The 22,393-nt window shown below is 30.9% G+C and overlaps 1 protein-coding gene across 1 annotated transcript; it reads right to left on the bottom strand.

Annotated features, from left to right (window-relative positions):
- Positions 1-1,813: 1,813 nt before the first annotated feature.
- Positions 1,814-22,329, bottom strand: LOC127709220 (U7 snRNA-associated Sm-like protein LSm11). Its single transcript, XM_052214623.1, has 4 exons — positions 21,955-22,329; positions 10,702-10,841; positions 9,888-9,953; positions 1,814-2,475 (listed from the first exon to the last, which is right to left on the bottom strand). The coding sequence occupies exons 1-4, from the start codon at positions 22,316-22,318 to the stop codon at positions 1,828-1,830; spliced, it is 1,218 nt and encodes a 405-aa protein (XP_052070583.1). The 5' UTR covers positions 22,319-22,329; the 3' UTR covers positions 1,814-1,827.
- Between the last annotated feature and the right edge of the window lie 64 nt (positions 22,330-22,393).

Below are 22,393 nucleotides of genomic sequence, written 5' to 3'. Positions count from 1 at the left end.
TTTTTAAGCAATGGCTGAACCATAATTTGAGGTCAAGGATAATGAACATATGATAGACGGAATCTTCGTAGCATCTGTATGCAAGGTATGAAGCCTTAGGTTACATTTTATACAAATAGTTTATACAGTGGCGGGATTGTAATCCTTATATCTTGCATTCTGCAACTTTCATCAGAGGCGAGACAAATAGCTTTCAGGAATCTGATTACAGTAGTTGTCGTCTGTTTATGTAGTTCATACGTGTTTCTCGTTTCGCGTTTTTATATAGATTAGACCGTTGGTTTTTCCGTTTGAATGGTTTTACACTAGTAATTTTTTGGGGCCCTTTATAGCTTGCTGTTTGGTGTGAGCCAATGCTCTGTGTTGAAGGCCGTACCTTGACCTATAATGGTTTACTTTTATAAATTGCAACTTGGGTGGAGAGTTGTCTCATTGGCACTCAAACCACATCTTCCTATATCTATTTAAAAAAGTGTCCCTTTGAAACAAATGAGACAATTGAAACCAAAATTGGCATAAATGAGCTTGTAAAAGACAACAATATGATCTTCATTAATAATGCCTGTTTTCCATCATTTTAATAGGAGTAAGTATTTAATGTTTTTTGTCAAAGTGATTGCTGTACAAACAAACAAATATTATCTGCATGAAACTTAAGAATTATATCGCCATATGATATTGTAATTTTTTAAAGATTATATGTAAACCTAATGTTTAAACAGTACAAAACACTACATCTAGAGAGGATACATATAGGATATACCCCTACCCAAGATCATGAGGTAGTGGGGTCAATCCTTGGCTGGGTCAAACCAAAGACTTGAAAATTTGTTTTTGCTGATTATGATGGCTGCTTAGCATGTAGCTTTTAGTAGTAAGAGTAAAGTGTGGTCAACTATACATAGCTAGAAGTTGGAATAATGTGTCCCTCTAAGATGACATGGCTTCCTGATGAAATATTATATAATTAACTAGCAGGTTAAAAATCAGAATAAGTGTACTATAGGTAAAGCAGGATTCATATTCCTTTCACATTTACATGTTCTCAATCTGATATGCATGTTATATTTACCACTGGACATTAAACATCAATTTAACATCATCATCACATAAAGGACAACAAGATTTACCAAAAATATTCATAAACATATGCATATACATGTATGAATATATATATATAGCTGAAACCATTGGACGACTCCTTTTAGATGTTATTGTTCTTAAATGAAGATTTTTGTTAACTATTTTTTTGTTTGTTGCCCATTGTCTTTCAAACTGTAATAGATCAGTAGAAAGAATAAACATCAATGAACTAGAGGATAGGGATAGAAGCCTGCAGCATGTAAATAAGCAAACTGTGATGCAATCGTAACCTTATTATAGACTGTTGTCAAATACTTTTTTGTACAGTCAAAATGTATGATAAATTCTAAAATTGCCTCTGTAGGTTGTTACATTATTTCAAAGTACCTTCACTAGGTACCATATATATTTTTAAATAGGACAGCCCTATGTTTTGGAATTTTGGTTCCTCAATACTCTTCAACTTTGGACTTTATTTGACCTTTTTAATTTTTTTGATTTGAGCGTCACTGATGAATCTTTTGTAGATGTCACCCGCATCTGACGTACACATTTTTTATCCTGGTATCTATGATGAGTTTATTTGCAATTACCTTTTTGGGATTTTTTTGTTAATGTGATACCTATTCACACAACATTTACTGATTTATTTCATTTACAAATCGTTTTATTTTTTAATTCACAAAGGAGGCTCTTTTAGACTGAACACAAAAAAGAAATATCATAAATTTTATAAAATAAAATTTAATCTAACAATGCAACAGACACAACATTATCTCCCCTGACAAACAGCTGATTAATATGTCTATGTTTGGTTATGTACTCAATTTCTGTTATATAATCTTTCTCTTGTGAACACATGGCAGGTTTTGAATCACTCAAGGTAGCTTTGACTTGAGTGTTATTTTCTGAGATTTGTTGAGTATTATTTGCTTCTGTGGAAGAAATTTCACTAGAACTAGAAGTCTGCTCTTGATGAATTTCGTCTGATGCAATCTCTACATATTTGTCTGAATGTTTTATTGCTGATTGATATTTTTGATTGATTGACATTTTTTCAGTCAGTCTAACAACTCCACTGTCTGTATCTTCACTGTCTGATCTACATTCTGTTAATCTCTCATTCAATGACATGTGACAGTGTTCCTGTGTTAACGTTTCACCACCATCTGACGTCTCTAATTGTTCGACTCTTGATGTTTCACCACCTTCTTTAGTCTCTGATTGTTCCTGTGTTAATATTTCACCACCATCCGCTGTCTCAGAAAGTTCAACTGTTGACGTTTTACCACTGTCTTCCATCTCTGATTGTTCCTGTGTCAAAGTTTCACCACTATCTGCTGTTTCAGATAGTTCTTTAGTAGCAATATCACCTTCTGTTTCTTTTGACTTCTGAAAATAAATACAAATTTAAAGATATTAGGTTGACCTGTATTATATGTCTTTCTGGTTTTAATATGTTGTTGAAGGGGCATTAGCTGTCAAATTCATGTTCACCGATTTGACTCAAATTCTCATATTTGATTTATAACATACTAAAACGTATATTCAAAAAATTTACAAAATGTCTAAAAATAAACAATTAACAATGCATGGACTTGATAATACATATCAGCATTTTGTGTTATTTTAGTCTAGATGCCATCGAATTTACCATACAGATGACCTCCAAAGAATGCCAACTGTCATATAACCCGATATAAACACAAATATAAATAGATAGCGACCACTTGCCAGTGTTCTCCCCACATATTTCATGTAGCATCCTTGTAAACAAAGAATTTTAAAATACCATCTTATTTCCTCGTCAATGAAAAACAAACACTATTAAGTCAGTACGCAGATGATACTTTTCTTACTTTGGATGGTAGTGAGACATCACTACAAGAAAGCCTCAATTGTTTTGATTCTTTTTACATGTTATCTGGATTAAAAATGAACAAATCAAAGACAAGAGCTGTTTGGATTAGTAACAAAAAATATTCTGATCACATATTGTGTCCTAACTACAATCTTTTGTGGTCACACACAAACTTTAGACTTTTTAGGAATAGATTTTTCTCTTGATTTAAAATGTATTCTTGATATTAATTTTAGAAAAAAGATCAAAGAGGTTTCAGCTATACTTAAAAGCTGGCAACATAGAAAATTAACATTACTAGGTAAAATCACTGTAATTAAGACTCTGGCTTTGCCGAGACTGATTTGTTGACTGCCCAGCCGAATTTACCTCACTCACAATTAAATGAACTGAATGCTATGTTTTTTAATTTCATTTGGAATGGTAAGACTGATAGAGTCAAGCATAGTACTCTTATTGCAGATTTTTCACAAGGAGGATTAAATATGATGCATTTGCAGTCTTTCTGTACATATCTTAAATTATCTTGGGTAAAGAGATTTTTATCTAATTCAGATGGTACTTGGCAGAATTTATTACTTGCAGAACTAAAACAGTTAGGTGGTGACAGAGTCTTTACATTACAAAAGGATAAGATTAAAGAAATTTCTAATTGCTTAAAAAATCCATTCTGGAAAGACATATTTGATTGTCTACACATGGCAAAGCCTTATACAATGTTATGTGTTCCAGAAATTTTATCATTGGATATTTTGAACTTTATACCAATATCTGAATACCCTGTTTATGTGAAATGGAAGTTATATGGTATACAATTTATAAAGGACATTGTAGATAGTCAAATAAATCATTGTTAACATTTCAACAAGTAAGACAAAAACTTAATATGGAAACTTTTTTGAAATACTATATAGTTTATTATCTAACATTCCAAAATATATAAAAAAATACATCAAAGATTATTGTGATTTGAACTTAGAAAATTTTGTTCCTTTTGATGCATTTTCTAAAAAGATCTTGGAAAATAAGAAGTTTAAATTTGTGTACAGAGATCTTGTAGATAAAATATGCATACTCCCATATGAGAAATTTTTAAATGGGAGGAAGTAACAAATTCTGAAATATCAGAATGGTCTTAAGTATTTTTCTCTTTTGAAAAGATGTTATTACATAGAATTATACCTACTAATACATTTTTATATAGAATTAAGCAAAAGGAAACAAGTCTATGTACCTTCTGTAATGAGGAAGAGGAAACAATAGAACATTTATTTTATGATTGTAATGTTACCTACAATTTTTGGCTGTCATTTTTACAGAAAATCAAATTATTTGATGAGCAATTCAGCATCAGTAAGAAAGAAATTTTGTTGAGATTTATTACTAAGAGTTTGTTTATAAATTTGTTAATTATTAAAGCTAAAATCTACATCTTCAGATGTAAGTTAAGAAATATAGCTCCAAGTGTAATAGGACTTAAATCCAGAATAAAACAATACCAATCTAATGAATTTTATATTGCAAACAAAAGTAATAGAGCAAATGCTTATGAAAGATTCTGGTCCCCACTACATACTATTTTTTCATGATTTATTATCATTTATACTTTAAATTATACTGTAGTAAGCAGTTGATATTTGATTTTTACTTTATATATAGACATGCATGCATACTAATGGTAAGATAGCAGTGACTGTGTGTTAGTAGTGAGAGAAAGTGTGAGTGTGAGTAGCTATTTTTCAATAACTATATTCTTGTATTATGAATATGAATTTAAAAAACAAATTGGATAGTCTTGTACATATTTTTCAATGTTAACCCCAAAAACCATAGTCAGGTGGTGATTGTAGGGCTATTGTAATATCCTGACTATTGAAAAAAAAATAAAAGATAAAAAAAAAATAAAAAAATAAAATCTTATTTCTAGAAATTATTGCATCACATTCATAACACAATCTATAACTTAATAATTTCAGATACCATGGGGAAAACACTGCTTGCAACTAGATTTTTCTAGGTCTCTTTTATTTCATGTTATAGGTTATAAAAATGTGTTAATCATTATTTTTACCTGTATAAGAATGATTTTTTGTGGATCGAATCAGTAAAAAAAAAAGGTTCACCATTGTTTCACTTTCAATGTTGACATTCTTTTCCTTTTAATAGCTGAACACGCCTAGTACATGTGTAACCCATCTTCAGCTAAGGGAATACGGATTCACACGAGTTCCAATTATTCACTTTCAAGTCATTAATAAATCAGTGATGTGTTTGAGACTATTTTGAAAAATTTGTGCCAAACTAACTGCTTATAATGAAATACTATTTTAAAATTCCACTTTTATTAATACTAGATACAAAATTTTTTTTAATTTTTGTCTAAAATAGCTAATGCCCGTTTGAATTTCTTTCATCTATATATATATTCATATGTTCTTTTATTGATGTGGATTGGTGTTGATATTAGTCCATTAACTTTCAATTGTATGAAAAAAGTATGTTTATTTCATCAAAATATCAAAAAGCTGTACTTGACTCTAAAAGGATAAGAGCATTGATTGTCACATTCAATGTTGTGCAACACTTAGTCTTGGGGTGAGGTATACCAACATGCTAAATATCAAAAGTCTTTGTCAAAAGATAAAAGTTATGGCCCGGATATAATCATATCACTTAAATCATTTGAGGAGAAGTTGTCAAAGGCTAACAAAGTAATAGTTCATACACTATCATGTAATTTAACAAGAGGCTCTCAAGAGCCTGAATCGCTCATCTGTAATTTTTTGCTTAAATCTTTCATCAATGATTATTTTTGCTTTTCAATATATAAATGAGTGGCTTAAAAATGCCATTTAAATGTTCTTTGTATTTGTCATATTTTCTTCTAAAGCAAAAAAAAATCATTTTATCCCTATGTTCCATTTTAGCCATAGTGGTTATTTTTCTTGACATACAAGGAAATAAAAAGCGAAATTTATACAAGTTACTCTAACTCTTTCAGCCCAAGTTTGGCTGAAATTGATTCACCAGTTTCAAAGGAGAAGATTTCTAAAAAGTAAGCCAACTAGAACAAATTGAGAAAAATTGTCTTTAAAGGGCAATAACTCCTTAAGGGGTAAATTGACAATTTTGGTCATATCAAACTTATTTGTAGATCTTACTTTGCTGAACATTTTTGCTGGTTACAGTTTATCTTTATCTATAATAGTATTCAAGATAATAACCGAAAAACTGCAAAATTTCCTTAAAATCATCAATTCAGGGGCAAAAACCTAAAAATCAGATACCCAATTTGGTTGATAATTTCAGGGCAGGTAGACCTTGACCTTATGAATACTTTAACTTCTTGTCTGATTTGCTCTAAATGCTTTAGTTTTTGAGATAATAAGTCAAAAACTGAATTTTACCCCTATGTTCTATTTTTAGCCATGGTGGCCATGTTTTTGACGAAACAGAAAATAAAACACAAACTTTATTCTGGATAACCTAAGAATTATTCAGCTTAAGTTTGGTTTAATTTGGTTCAGGAAATTCTGAGGAGAAGATTTTTTAAAGTTAAAAAAACATAATAAACAAATTGTGTAAAATTGTCTTTAAAGGGCAATAACTCCTTAAGGGGTCAATTGACAATTTTGGTCTTTAACTTATTTTTAGATCTTACTTTGCTGAACATTTTTGCTGTTTACAGTTTATCTTTATCTATAATAATATTCAAGATAATAACCAAAAACTGCAAAATTTCCTTAAAATTACCATTTTAGTGGCTGCAACCCAATAATGGGTTGTTAGATTCATCTGAAAATTTCACAGAACTTGACCTAATGAACATTTTTACCTCCCATGTAAGATTTGCTCTAAATGCTTTAGTTTTTGAGATATAAGCCAACAAGAGTGCACACGCTGAAATGTCTCGCCTTCTTTACTAACCATTGATTTTATGTTGATAGTCCTAAATACAAATCTTTACTACAAGTAACACATAAACTTAACATGATCCAAGAAAATGAGGTCAAGGTCAGATAAACCAAAAGAGAAATACATGTACACCTTACAATCATTCAATAAACCAAACATAGTTGACCTATTGCTTATTGTTTCTAAGAAAAAGTCTTAAACAAGAAAACTTAACATTGACCAATGAACCATGAAAATGAGGTCAAGGTCAGATGAACCATGCCAGACAGACATGTACACCTTACAATCAATTTAGGCATTAAATATAGTTGACCTATTGCTTATAGTATCTAAGAAACAAACTTAACCATGAAAACTTAACATTGACCAATGAACCATGAAAATGAGGTCAAGGTCAGATGATCCCTGCCAGACAGACATATACACCTTACAATCCTTTCATACCTCAAATATAGTTGATCTATTGCTTATAGTTGAAGAAAAACAGACCAAAACACAAAAACTTAACACTGAGAAATGAAACGTGAAAGTGAGGTCAAGGTCAAATAAAACCTGTGAGACTGACATGTACATCATAAAATATTTCCATACACCATTTATAGTTGACCTATTGCATATAGTATTAGAAAAAAAGACCAAAACTCAAAAACTTAACTTTGACCACTGAACAATGAAAATGAGGTCAAGGTCAGAAGACACCTACCAGTTGGACATGTACACCTTACAATCATTCCATATACCAAATATAGTAGACCTACTGCTTATAGTATCTGATATATGGACTTGACCACGAAAACTTAACCTTGTTCACTGATCCATGAAATGAGGTCGAGGTCAAATAAAATTGTCTGACGGGCATGAGGACCTTGCAAGGTATGCACATACTAAATATAGTTATCCTATTACTCATAAAAAGAAAGAAATTAACATTACAAAAAATGTTGACTTTTTTTTCAAGTAGTCACTGAACCATGAAAATGAGGTCAAGGACAATGGATATATGACAGACGGAAATTTCGTAACATAAGGCATCTATATACAAAGTATGAAGCATCCAGGTCTTCTAGCTTCTAAAATATGAAGCTTTTAAGAAGTTAGCTAACGCCGCCACCGCCGGATCACTATCCCTATGTCGAGCTTTCTGCAACAAAAGTCGCAGGCTCGACAAAAACTGCATTTTACCCCTATGTTCTATTCTTAGCCATGGCGGCCATGTTTTTTGACGAAACAGAAAATAAAACTCAAACTTTATTCTAGATACCCTATTAACAGACAGGCTATACATGGATACTAACATGCCTAATATCAAAAGATTAAAAAGTCATGGATGGGACATGAATGTAAGAGAAGAAGAATAACATTAACAATTGATGGATTGATTGATTGGTGCTTAATGCCACTTTCAGCATTATATTGCTATTTCGTGGCAATCAGTTTTTATTGGTGGAGGAAGTTGGAATGCCTTCTGTAGGAAAACTGACAATCCTCGTCAATTAAGATTGGAGTCGAGGGCACCTGCAATGTTTGGGATTGGAACTCACAACCTCTGTGTTGACAAGCTAGTGATACAGTAGTTAAACTATACTTAGACCACTCAGTCACAGAGGCCCCTCATTAACATTGACGAGAACTAAGGGTAAAACCATATGTTTATCTTCATTTGTAGGGGAGACATAATGACTTAATGGTGTCTTGGCTTTAATCCGAACTCAATAATAAACTGTTAAAGCAGTTATAACAACAACTCTTTAGGGATTGCTGCAGTAATTTAATGAGATCTACATGTTTCGGTGCCTAGGGCACCGTCAATACATAAAATTGTGCCTGAAGTACAAAATAGGGTATGCACAAATTATGTCACAATGTAACCATGGTGAGTATAAATAGAGAGTGAAAGTATACATGTATGGAAGTGAACTTGAACAAGAAAGTTGAATAAACTGTGAATGTCATTGAAATTAAAATGTTTATTGATATTATTCTGCCAACAATAAACTATGGACACAGAAATATGTCTCACCTATAGGGAGAAATTCGAAAAAGACAATCTGATGGACAGCAACATTGCTAATTAATTCAAAGTCGCTGGACCATGACATAGAGGGCAGCGCGTCAAATGATAGTCAAACTGAGATGTACTGATAGTAATGCAATTTTATAGAAAATATCATTATTATCATAATTAGTTCCTATCAAACTAACTTAATGATACTCTGCCATAACATAAAGCATTTTGAAAGTCTATGATCTGCTTTAAATAAGGAAGCCCCAAAAATAATTCAGATAACAAAAGCAAATAGGTGCAAATTTGGTAAAAATTCTGAGAAAGTTTCAATAAATTTTGATGAGGTGTTAAGAAGAAGAAGCAGGATAAAAGTGAACTGTAGTGGACTGATATGACAAAGACCATGTCATGACAAAAAAACAACCACAAAGTAAGAGGTGCAGAAACATATCACGGGAGTAAGATTCTGTGAAAGTTTCACAAAATTCTGTCAAGCAGTGCAGGAGCAGCTGCAAGTTGGAAAGATGAAAACAGATTCCCCTATCACTATATATATATATACCACCCACTTCAGAGAACAGTGGGTACAATAATATTCTCTTGCTGATTAGATTCCTGAAATCAGAAGTTAGGGAGTGCATTTATAATTGCAATTTTTGAAGACAGAAATATATGAACAAAAGTGTTCCATTAATTATTGCAATTTTAGGAAACACTTCATTCAGACATTTGTATTCACTATTGAAGACCAGAATGCGAGTTCTTATTATCATGATTTTTGCGATACTCTCTCAGTCACATTATTCGCATTAATAAAAACCTCGCAATTATTTCTAAATTTACAGTAGTTCTTTGTATTTCATTAGATTTGTCTTGTGCAAATCCACTTTAAGATGTGCCTTTAATAAAAAGTACTTTGTTTTCCATTGTAAAAATATTTACCGTCTCCTGAAGAGGTTTTTTGATGATTTAAGGAATATTCTCTTGTTTCTCATTGTAAGAGGAGATTAAAGGAATACTTACTGTCTCCAGAAGAGGTTTTCTGATCACTTTAGGAATACGATATGTTTCATCAACATCCATCAATGCCTGCAAATATTAATAACTTATGTAAACTGGTTGAAAATATTTTATTTTTGTCAATTGTTAAAATAGATAAAATATCATAAGGGTGGGGGGGGGGTCTCGATGGGGTTTTCAGAATAGTGAATAATGCATAAAAAGTGCAGAATAAAGGGCAAAATATATAACATATAGAGTAAAATAGGCCAAAAAATTAAAGAATAGAGAATAATTGGTGCTAAATTTCATAAGACAAAGAATAAGGATCAAAATAAAGAATAGAGAAAAATTGTCTAAAAGGTAAAGAATAAAAAATTGAAAGATGCCCCCTCCCTTGGATTCAATGTTGAAAAAAATATATTATCTTACAATGTATCTTAATTTTCAAAGTCTGAATTAGTAGCAATTGGCATTTTAAAATTACACAGGTATTTCTTGTCTTATTAAATTCTAAAAACAAACAAATACCCATGTTGCGAACTCTATAAGATAAATCCTGTACAGAAGTTTCCCTGTATTTCAAAACAATTTGTCCTACCAGGTTAAAATGTTTTTTAAAAGCTATGAGATATCTTTTACAAAAGTTTCACCCTATTTCAGCACAGTTTGTTCTTACCAGGTTAAAATGTTTTTCAAAATCTATCAGATATCTTACACAAAAGTTTCACCCTTTTTCAACAGTTTTTTTCTTACCAGGTTAAAAATGTTTATCAAAGGCATTTGAGATATATCTTATACAAAAGTTTCACCCTTTTTCAGCACAGTTTGTTCTTACCAGGTTAAAATGTTTATCAAAAGCTATCAGATAAGCTTTACAGTAGCCCCTCCATGTGACAGCACTTCTGGTCCAAACTTTAATTCTGTGTTGTTTTTCCACAGCTTTCTTTAGTATTGTTAATGGGCCTTCATCAATTTCTGTAAAACAATTTAATAACAAAATCACAGCATGTTATTATTTACAGTGCTCATTTAAAAGGGGTTTGGTCTTTCACAATTCAAATTGACCAAAATGTTTTTTCCAAGTTGTAGTTTGAGAAAAAAATCATCTCTTCAACTGATCAACTTTTGTAACCAACTACATGTACTAGTAATAAAGGTTCAGTATACGTACGATGGAAGATGACTTTCTTTTTTTTTTTAAATTGAAGGAAAGATTGTTTACCTACTTATCAGAATACAAGTTAAAAAAGTATAATTTTGATACATCTTTTGTACCTGTATGAAAACTTCCATCAAAATGAAAAAGATTATAAGTAATTACATGTACAACATGTACATGTATGTAGATCTACATGTAAACATTGTTCTATTTAACAATACACATGATACATTTATGCCTTGTTTTCTAACAATAGAAGTATAACATGTATGTACTTGTAATTTGAATATTTTTTCTATGTAATACTGATATCAAAGGGAGATAATGTTACAGCAAATCACTGACAGGTGCATGAGATGATTAAATGTCAAGCACAACTTTCGTATCATGTTTTCATTTTTCTACGCAATTTTTACTCATCTTACATATAAATTTCTTCTTGGGTTTAAGAACACATACTGACAATAGTTTAATAACCAATGGAACAATGTTTTTAACAAACTCTTTATATTGTCATTAAGATTGAACTTTTCATATATATATATATATAAATCTCATTCATACCAATTTAAATTGGTGTTCTTATAAGTTGGTGTTCAATCATTCCTTCAATTTCTAAGATGGAATAAGTCAATCACTGGAAATTGGATAGTAAGAATAATTTTTATTATACTGCACTTGCTTCATTTACTAAATGTTAATAATTTTTTCGCAGCAAATGACTAAAATTTAGCAATAGTTGATCTGACAGTTTGAAGAAATAAATTTAAATTGCAACTTGTAAAACATTTTGGCCAGTGGGTATTGATTTTTTCATTCCAAAAATGTTGTTATAAATTTGTGGTCCCTGCATGATGACTGAGACTTCTATAACACAGAGATTGGTCACTTCCCGTACTGACCAGTCAAATTGTAATTAAACGGTGCCTACGATCAGGTGACTTGGCACGTGACGCGAAATTATTGACAAGAAGGCATCGATCTGCCATTGTTGATTATGGAAGAGAAAATAATAACTAATTTTATAACCGATGTGGCAGATTGAAGAGTGCTATATTTCGGAAAGTAGGAAAATAGGATTTGAAATGTTAATAAATGTTTGTTTTAAACACTTTAAATAAAATTAGTGTATTTATAGGCTTAAAATTTACTCATTAAACCTGAAAATAACAGTGAGTTAGTACTTGTAGTCTGTAAGACTTGGTCAATTTGTATTGCTAATGGGTTAAATTCAGATGACCAATTTGTTTTTCATATAACATTACTGCATTCTTTAGTATATATGCTATGCAGCGATGTAAAAATTTTATTTATATGAAATACCAATGTGTCTAGATTAGAGTTCCCCTGAAGTAGATGTACACCAGTCAAGGTGCATATTTAACAGACCATCAGGTCTTACAGGTCAGTTTGTATTGTTAATGGAAAAAAATTCAGACCAATATTTGGTTTCCTGGATATATTTATGCAGTCAAAAATGATAATCTTCTACACTGATGTAAAATTTGTAATCATATGAAATACCAATTTGTCTACATTATAGTTTCTAATCCGCAGTATTGTAACCTATAATTGCTTATATAAAAACGACATTTTAGTCTTAGGTAGAGAGTTGTCTCATAAGCAGTCATACCACATCAACATTCACTACAAACCAGTAAAAGTCTGAAATGGCCTATATCTGTACTCGACTGTACTGATTTTTACTCGACCAGTCTGAATTGGTCTGAATTTTACTCGACAGTACTCGACCCCAGTCTTAACCATACTCGACTGTACTGATTTGTACTTGGCCCTTATCTTTGCCATTGAAAATAGTCTGAACTATTACTCGACCAGTCTGAAACAGTCTTAACCCATTCTCGACCTGTACTCGAACTTTTTTTTTCAGTCTAAACCATACTCGACCAAAGGTCTGAACAATACTCGACCAGTCTGAACCATACTGGACCAAACTGTTAAAATAAATTTCTTTTTAACTGACATGACAACAGACACGATAAAATAAAGATATATTATAAAAACAGATTTTTACATTCTTACATGATTCTCAGATTTATGGAATAGAGATAGTTAAATCAAATTATCTTATATAATAATTTAATTATATTCATTTTAAAATTTTAGAGTTTTGTTAAAAAAAGATTTTCTTTTACCTAAAAACCACACCTATACTGAGGGTAATTAAACCTTATTAAGGTGTTTCTTGTTTGGCATGTGTTTTTTTTAAATTAATTTTCCTTAATTCCTAAATAAAAACTACATAGGTTTCATGGTTACGGTACGTCTAAACACTGCTAAGGAGTCCTTAGTGCACTAAGGACGTATACTATGCCACTAAGGACTAGATGGGGTGCTGGTACATGCATTATTTTTCCATATTAAGTTAGAGATTGATATTTAATGCATAAATTAAAAAAATTATAGAAAAATAATCATAAATAAACGAGTTATTAAGCATTGTTTAAGCACGTGCCCATTTTTCTTTGATATGCCGAAAATCAGTGAACCGATTGACACGTGCCATATAACATAACAACTGAATAAACAATCATAATCTTTTTATTTTAAGTAATTAACAATTGTATCGAAAAGATTAATGTTTAATAATTTATAATGAAATATGTTGTTCTTATTTGCAATGATTAAAAGGACAAATAATTTTATTTATTTTTTATTTCTTTCTCGACAAAGTTATTTGCCATTTGTGCACGACTTTGATGTGCGCCAACTAATAAGTTAAGAGTGTGGTCAGCTTGTTAAATGTTTATGTAAGAGCATGGAAGTAATATTTAGAGATACCAAGACAAAAGGAATAGATATATTTATAAGTTTTTTGTTTTAATTTTAATTCTGACAAAGATGCGTGTTTCGTTAAAATTTATGAGTAAATTCTGTAAAAAATATCAAAACCGGGGGTTTGCTTTTCCACTTTCTATTACTGCTTCATACTTAGTACGAATTACGATTGAATTGAAAAAAAAATCATGTGACGTCCTTGGGGTTATTCTAAACCACTAGTTTTCAACCAGTTTGATAGCTGTTTACAAAGGCTTCATACCGTACTTATTTTTTCTTTTTGTAATTGTTCGACATTTGTTTTTTTCTCAAAGTATAAGAAGTTTAAATATCATTATCGAACTTTGAAGTTTCATTTTTAAATATATAAAGGAGACAAATGTTTTTTTTTAAATGTTCCACAATTTTTAGCACATTATTTCCGAAAATTATCCCGGCCCGTATGTGTTAATTTTAGAGCTTTAGATATAATTTTGACATAAAAAGGTTATGCATCGTACGAATGCCTTGAAAATATGCTTTTTCATGATGTGAAAATATGCTTTTTCATGATGTGAAAATAATCATTTTTTGTAATACAAGATAATTTGAATACTTTATACCTAAATCTCTCACGTGTAAAAATGAAAAAAAAAAATAAGGATTTGTATAGTATATTACTATATAAATCCTTGAAAAAACAAACAGAAATATTTTCAAATATATTTTCTTTTAATCTATTTTTCTTTAAGAAGAACAAGTATGTCAGAAGGAAATCCGATTTGTATTTTTTTAACCAAATTGTCTGTTTAAGATATTGTATGAAATAATGACTATGTTGTATATGCTTTACTCATTGTTGAAGGCCGTACGGTGACTTATAGTTATTAATTTCTGTGTCATTTTGTCTCTTGTGAAGAGTTGTCTCATCGCCAATCATACCACATCTTCTTTCTTATATTGGTTGCATGTAGCAAAAATTTATTATCATATTGAATTCGTTTTTGTCCAGTAATAAATTGCTTAACGTCTTCATATATGAATATAAATTTAGATATATTGCTTTGGAAACAAATCTATTATTTACAAGAAATAATTACAAAATACTCTTGAGAAACTGAAAAAAAAAACATGAATAAAATTTTAACAACTTATTCAGTGCGAAGTCAAATCAAAATTGATCACTGAAATATAATCTGAAAAACTATTCATTTATTAGTATCCAACTTTTCCAATATTGTCGATTAAACACAACAGATAGCAGGATTCCCGTGTAATCAGTTATGTAATTTGACACGTGTCTAACGGTTCATTGATTTTCGGCATATCAAAGAAAAACAGGCACGTGTCTAAACAATGTTGAATAACTCATTTATTTGTGATTATTTTTCTATAAAATTTGAATTTTATGCATTAAATATCAATATCTACAATAATATGAAAAGACACTACATGTAATAGCACCCCATCTAGTCCTTAGTGGCATATCATAAGTCCTTAGTGCACTAAGGACTCCTTAGCAGTGTTTAGACGCACCCTCATGGTTACATATAAAAAATGTACAATAGTTATATAATTATCTTTTTAATGAGGTAACAACAGCCAACAAAATCACTGAAATTGTTTAACCTTATTTTAGAAATACATCTATTATTATAATTTGGGATATATTATATACAATATATATCAAAAAGGGATAAAAATTAAAGAAATTAATAAAATTTTTCTTCTGATTAGTGGTGAAGTATAAAGTAATACCTCCTGCTTGGGGCAAACTCATTAAAAAGATCACAACCTGGTCAGAGAGTATTAAATTCTAATTAACATGATTAACATTCATTCAAATTTGCAACATCCTGTGAAACTTAAATCGCAAGGCCTTTTTTTAATTCACTAGATAAGTAATACACGCGTTTAAGAAAAATAGGGCTTTCTTTTTACCTGTAAAACACACATGTACTGAGGCAATTAAACCTTATCAAAGTGCTTCTTGTATGCCATGTCTTTAATTTTGACAAAAATTATATAAATTTAATTGAAATAAATTTTTACTGTAACTTTGGAACACATTTCCTTTTTTAAAAGTTATCACAGGAATAATTACTATGGAAGTTCTATTATCATGATTATATTAAATTCTTGGTTTAACAAAACAAAAGTGTCATTTTTAAAATTTATTAAGTTACTTTATATGCTATTTTATATATATTTTAATAAAAAAAAATGTTCACTGCATTATTAACTTAACTCTACTGACACCATAAATCTATACGAGGCTTAAGTTAATGGTGAAAATTGTCCAGTAGTAACCATAAAATATATCTGAAACATTCAAAAAATTTTGAATAACATTGAAAATATTAGTCACAATTCAGTTTTGAGATTATTTGATCAGCTTGTTTTATTTTTATTTTAAAGGTGATATATATGTATGTATATAAGTGTTGATGAATATGGTGATGAAGTTATATTATGTTCATTGTGAAATTTTGGTTTTAATGCTATATTGAATACATTTTTAATTTCAAATTGTTGTTCAAATTTCTAGCCAGGGGAAATAGCTGTTGTTAAAAACAGTTCCTAAATTGATGAAATACAATAGATAGATACAAAAAATAGGTCTAGGTTGGTTAAGACTTGGTCGAGTATGGTTCAGACTAGGTCGAGTATGGTTCAGACTAGGTCGAGCATGGTTCAGACTAGGTCGAGCACGGTTCCAGACTAGGTCGAGCACGGTTCAGACGCGTATAAAATGGTTAAGTACTGGTCGAGTACAAGTTCAAACTGTTAAGTATGGTTTAGACTACAGTCGAGTATTATCAAGTAAATTTCAGACTGGTCGGGTAAAAATCAGTACAGTCGAGTACAGATATAGGCCATTTCAGACTTTTACTGGTTTGTAGTGATTTCTATATGTATCCAACAAACCGTTTATTTTTCATTAGATCACTTCTGTTTAATCAGGAAAACTAAACGGGTGTGGTCAAAAACCTCCAATTTCTAACATCAAGCCATTTAAAAGGGAATTTTGTTTTAATTCACGTTTCATTTGTGACTCATTTCTAGCTTGAAATTGAAAATTTGATATTTCTTCACCAACAGACTTTTTAATTGAATAAATTGAAACAGTGGTTCTCAAAATACATGAAATATATTTCCTGTCACAAAGGTTGATTTGGTTTGAGGCAATAACTCTTGTTTTAAGCATTTTGTTTTAAATGTGGTCTTTTAGTCTCTGATGCATGATTTTTTATTATTAATTGTTTTTGGCTTTTAACTAGCTTCAGTAACTGCGAGTACTCTCAAATCGTACTTTCATGTTAATTTTACCTGTTACACAATTTGTAATGCATTTTTGTTATTCAATGCTTACTTATTTTGTGTTATATCTCGTCTCACTATTTTTAATATGCACCACCTTTGATAAGCATGATAAGTATTTAGTATGAAGATAAATTTTCCCTGCTGTTCTTGACTATGAACAACAAATTTATTTATTTTGTAAAAATTTTGGGGCCCTTTATTAATGTTATAGCTTGCTGTTCGGTGTGAGCCAAGGCTCTGTGTTAACTAAAGGCCATACTTTGACCTATAATTGTTTACTTTTTACACATTGTGACTTGGATGGAGAGTTGTCTCATTGGCACTCATACCACATCTTCTTATTTCTATTTAAACAAAAGATTTGTGCAAAACAGTATAGTATCTTTATATTTCATATGAGAAACATACTTTACATTTTATTTTTAATGTGACGTGTCTTTTGTCCACGGGAATATCATGGGAAGACCCTGGTACATATATTGCATATATTGCGAGAAGGAAATGAAAAAAAAGACTATTTAGAAAGCATACTTTTTATCTTGATTAGGCTTTGCTTTGTTCTTAAATGACCACAGAAACCGAAAAAATAGGCACTGTCACAATCGCGGCAATGTATATCGATTACCATACCAAAAGAACATCCTCATTCAATTATTTCTTAATAAAAAAGATTTAGGGAAAAAACCTCTCTTCTTCATTAACAGAATATGCATAGACTGAAATAAAAGAGAAAAAAAATGGGATCAAACGGAAGGCTCAGAACGAATTGGTTAACAAATAAAAATCACGCAGGGGAAAACTTTGGATTTAATTTTTTTCAAATTTTTTTAACTTTCAGATTCTTGCATAATTACCAAATCTTTTTTGGGATATGTAAAAAACATTAAAAAATAAAACGGAATAGAGAATTACTGAGGCAAAACTTTTTTTTCATTTTTGTCGAGCCTGCTACTTTTGTCGCAAAAGCGAGACATAGCGATCCTACATTCTGTCGACATCGTCGTCCACAAATATTCACTCTGTGGTTAAAGTTTTTGAAATGGTAATAACTTTCTTAAACTATCCTGGATTTCTACCAAACTTGGACAGAAGCTTGTTTATGATCATAAGATAGTATCCAGAAGTAAATTTGTAAAAAAGAAATCCTGTTTTTCCGTATTTTACTTATAAATGGACTTAGTTTTTCTGCCAGTACACATTACATTCACACTGTGGTTAAAGTTTTAAAATGTTAATAATTTTCTTAAACTATCCTGGATTTGTACCAAACTTGGACAGAAGCTTGTTTAGGATGAAAAACTAGTATCTAGAAGGAAATTTTGTAAAAATATATTTCCTGTTTTTTCGTATATTACTTATAAATGGACTTAGTTTTTCTGCCAGTTAACATTACATTCCCTATGTGATTAAAAGTTTTAAAAATTTTGATCACTTTCTTAAAATATCCTGGATTTGTACCAAACTTGGACATGCAGAAGCTTGTTTATGATCAAAAGCTAGTATCTAGAAGGAAATTATGTAAAAATATATTTCCTGTTTTTTCAGTATATTACTTATAAATGGACTTAGTTTTTCCTCCAGTTAACATTACAAACAGTCTGTAGTTAAAGTTTTTAAAACATTTATTAGATTCATAAACCATTCTGGATTTTTACCAAACTTGAACAGAAGCTTCTTACAATCAAAAATTAGTATCTATAAGAAAATTTTTGTTGAGCCTGTGACTAGCAGCAAAAGTAGGCGAGACACTGGGTTCCGCAGAACCCTTACGAATTTTTGATAAATAACTGTTTAAATTGAAACACGCATTGATTAAAAACCTAAAAAATTCAAAGAAAATATTCAGATGATGACATTTTTATAATCAGCATGTATGTTAATCATATTCACAGCAAATCCACAAGTGCACTAACAATATTTCAGTGTTCTCCCCAGGGCCTTTTAGCATCATGGTAATGTGATGCTATATTGCTACTTTATATTTACTACAATAAACAGAGCCTTCGTGTATCTGGGCACCCAGCTATGAAATCAAAATCCATCTCGCATGCTTTTGAAACTACCTGTTTTACAGGTATGAAATAAAGCAGGGTCTTGATGGAGTCCTTCATTTCTGTATTCTTAATTTTTTTTATCCATTTTTCTCTATTCCTTATTTTTTTTGCCAATTATTCTCTATTTTGTAAACCCCCATCCACACCCTGATAAAGGTTAACTATAATAAACAAAGCATTCGTGTATCTTGGGCACCCAGCTGTGAAATCAAAATTCATCTCCCATGGTTTTAAAATTACCTGTCTTCGCAGGTAAAATATTTATATATTAGATACAATTAACGGACATGTTTCACCCAATTGTAAAATTTCAATTGTCAGTAAACAGTCAAGGGTCTAACTTAAATAAGTTATTACAGAAAAATAACATACATTTGTTATTGAGGGCTAAAAAATCAAAAATCTGTGATAACATATGTATGTTACATGTTTCAAAGGGGCATTATACATCCTTTATTTTGTTAAATTGTGTACTAGTTCTATTGATATTATAATTGTCTTTATGTATATTAAACTTTAGAAAGATATAACAGCCCATAGTTTGCCAATCATGCATAACACACCCATGTTATTACAGAAAAAATATGCCTGTAATAACTAAAGGGTGTTATTACAGCTTCTCTACATCTCTTCAAAGCCTTTTCTCCTACATATATCACAATGTATTTTATTTTATTGTAATAAATAATGATAAGAGCATGTAATGAGGTTCTGCGCAAGCTTCCTAGTCATTCCCAAGTGTCTCATGTAATAAGTTAAATGCCTGTAATAACTAAGCCTTGTTATTACAGCTAAGTTATCACTTAAAAGCCTTGTCTCATTGATTTACCAAGGTTGATCAAAAATGTATTAATTGAATTGGAAAATTAGTTTTCAAGGTTAGGTATTAAGTTACTGCGCAAGTTTCAAGAATTCCCAAGTGCCCACTGAAAATAAAAATTTTTATGGTACATTTAACTGATAACAAACATATGTTACTACAGATTAAGAGAAAGTATCCGTAATAACACATGTATGTTATTTTTCTCTAATAACTTATTCAAGTTACACCCTTGACTGGTAAAACATTTATTCACTTTTACCCGAGATAAAAATCATCCTTATTTGGGGTAACAGTAAGGGACTAAGTACATATATTACTACATTTGTAGCTATACATATGCCCAAGTCCTTCAAGGACCAGGATCTTTGAAGGCCTTAGGCATGCTACAAATGTAGGCAGTTATTGCAAGATTTGACTGATGTGATATGAAGACTAGAACAAGGATCCAGAAATCTAGTTCACAATTTCACTTCAGTTATTTTCAAGGGACATTCCTGATCAACAAAATACTGCACTGTCAGCTATAAAAGGCCCTGAAATGACAATGTTAAACAATTCAAACGAGAAAATTAACGGCCTAATTTATGTACAAAAAATGAACGAAAAACAAATATGTAACACATAAACAAACGACAACCACTGAATTATAGGCTCCTGACTTGGGACAGGCACATACGTACAGAGTATTGACTATTTCACTGCATAATCATTATCCCTGTAAAAAACGTTTATATCAATATTTGGAATTAATTTTTATAAACTTGGAACGATTCAATTTATCAAGAATAGATCACTGATTTCCTGCTATGTTGAAGACCCATTGGTGGCCTTGGGCTGTTTTCTGCTCTTTGACACATTCACCATTTCCATTCTCAATTTTATTCACGTTTACTTTCGATTTTTAAACGAAATGAAAACAGGAAGTGACAAGAGGATAACAAATTTAGAATAAATCTGGGATTCATTTACGGATTGGTTTGTGTTAAACAAAAAGGCAGGAAATTATCATTTATTTAAATTAAGTTGCTTCTCGTTTAATTTGATACTAAATGATTTCTAATTTTACGTTTAAGTGTCTATTAAATTTATAAGAATATGTTCACGCATGTGCAGTACATGATAAAGAAAGCACCTGTTTGACTTGTGAAAATATTTTTGAATAAAGTTTTATTTTTATAATCGAAATTGTTGAAAGAATTTGATGAAAAATTATATAAAATGTGTTGAAAATATGTTTATGTAACGTCAAACGAGCTGCAAATACATGTAGTGATCATTTGAGAAATTATGAAATTAAAATGCGAACTGTCCAGGGGAAACAATTTTGTTTAATTTATGGACGAAACTACAAAAACATATATTTAGGGGCCAGCTGAAGGACGCCTCCGGGTGCGGGAGTTTCTCGCTGCATTGAAGACCCATTGGTGGCCTACGGCTGTTGTCTGCTCTATGGTCGGGTTGTTGTCTCTTTGACACATTCCCCATTTCCATTCTCAATTTTATGGATAAACAAACTGCAAATTGTGGTCTTTTGAGAAATATTGAAATTAAAATGTCGACTGACCAATTATGCTGGGAAAAATAATTATAATGGTCCAATATGAGGCTTATTAATTAACAGAATAATCACCCGTTGTTGATAAGCCGATTACCTGTAACCACAACTTACAACTACTGCTGTAAATGTTAATTAGCTGAGGGTCATTAACTTGACAGAAACATGAAGACAGGTAGAATTATAGTATTTTCATCAAAATAATACAACATTAAAGACATGGACTCCCGAAAAAAAGGTCACAGGGCGTCAGTCAAAAAAGGGTGACGGACCGCCCTGTGAAAACAATCAAGATGGAACACTGTCTTGTGGTTTATAATTTGCATATGATACACTGACTACGGTCTGCACAACTCAAAAAGCATTAAAGTTACGGTTCCATATAGCTGTCTTACCTGACATTCTTGTCAGTACGTTGCGATTCATTTTCTTTCTACGTGCTAACAACCTAGCAGTATTTTCATCGGATTCTTGTGTGTTAACACCCTCTGTTTCAGCATGCAGTTTTAAGGAAGTTGTCCTGGTGGCTTTTTGAATTTTTTTCCCTCTCCCCCTCCCTCTATTAGCAGTGACATTTCCTTTGATAACAACATTTTCATATTCTGCTAGATTATTGAATGTCGTTGGATTCTTATGTGGCAAATATATAGTTTCGGAGTACAGTGCCTTCAGGGGATTCAAATTCGGGGATGTCAAATCTAATTCTTCTGGAATATTTTCAGATATTTCTACTTTCAATTCTCCCGCAATATTTTCCATGGGCGCAGACATATTTGTTCCGAAATAAAAATTAAATATCTCAATCCCGTTCTTAAAATTCTTATACATTGTCAA

The sequence above is a fragment of the Mytilus californianus genome, unplaced genomic scaffold, assembly GCF_021869535.1.
Source record: "Mytilus californianus isolate M0D057914Y unplaced genomic scaffold, xbMytCali1.0.p SCAF_7, whole genome shotgun sequence".
Lineage (NCBI taxonomy): Eukaryota > Metazoa > Mollusca > Bivalvia > Mytilida > Mytilidae > Mytilus > Mytilus californianus.
The sequence above is the reverse complement of the archived record's forward strand: the minus strand, read 5'-3'. Positions and strand labels throughout refer to the sequence as shown.

Bases quoted from the DNA above. Each gene is read 5' to 3' on its own strand.
- LOC127709220 (XM_052214623.1), bottom strand. From the start codon at position 22,318: ATGGAAAATATTGCGGGAGAATTGAAAGTAGAAATATCTGAAAATATT. The intron at 10,842-21,954 runs GTAAGACAGCTA...ATTGTTTTACAG, and splicing joins CGTACTGACAAGAATGTCAG to AAATTGATGAAGGCCCATTA. The intron at 9,954-10,701 runs GTAAGAACAAAC...TAATATTTGCAG, and splicing joins TTGATAAACATTTTAACCTG to GCATTGATGGATGTTGATGA.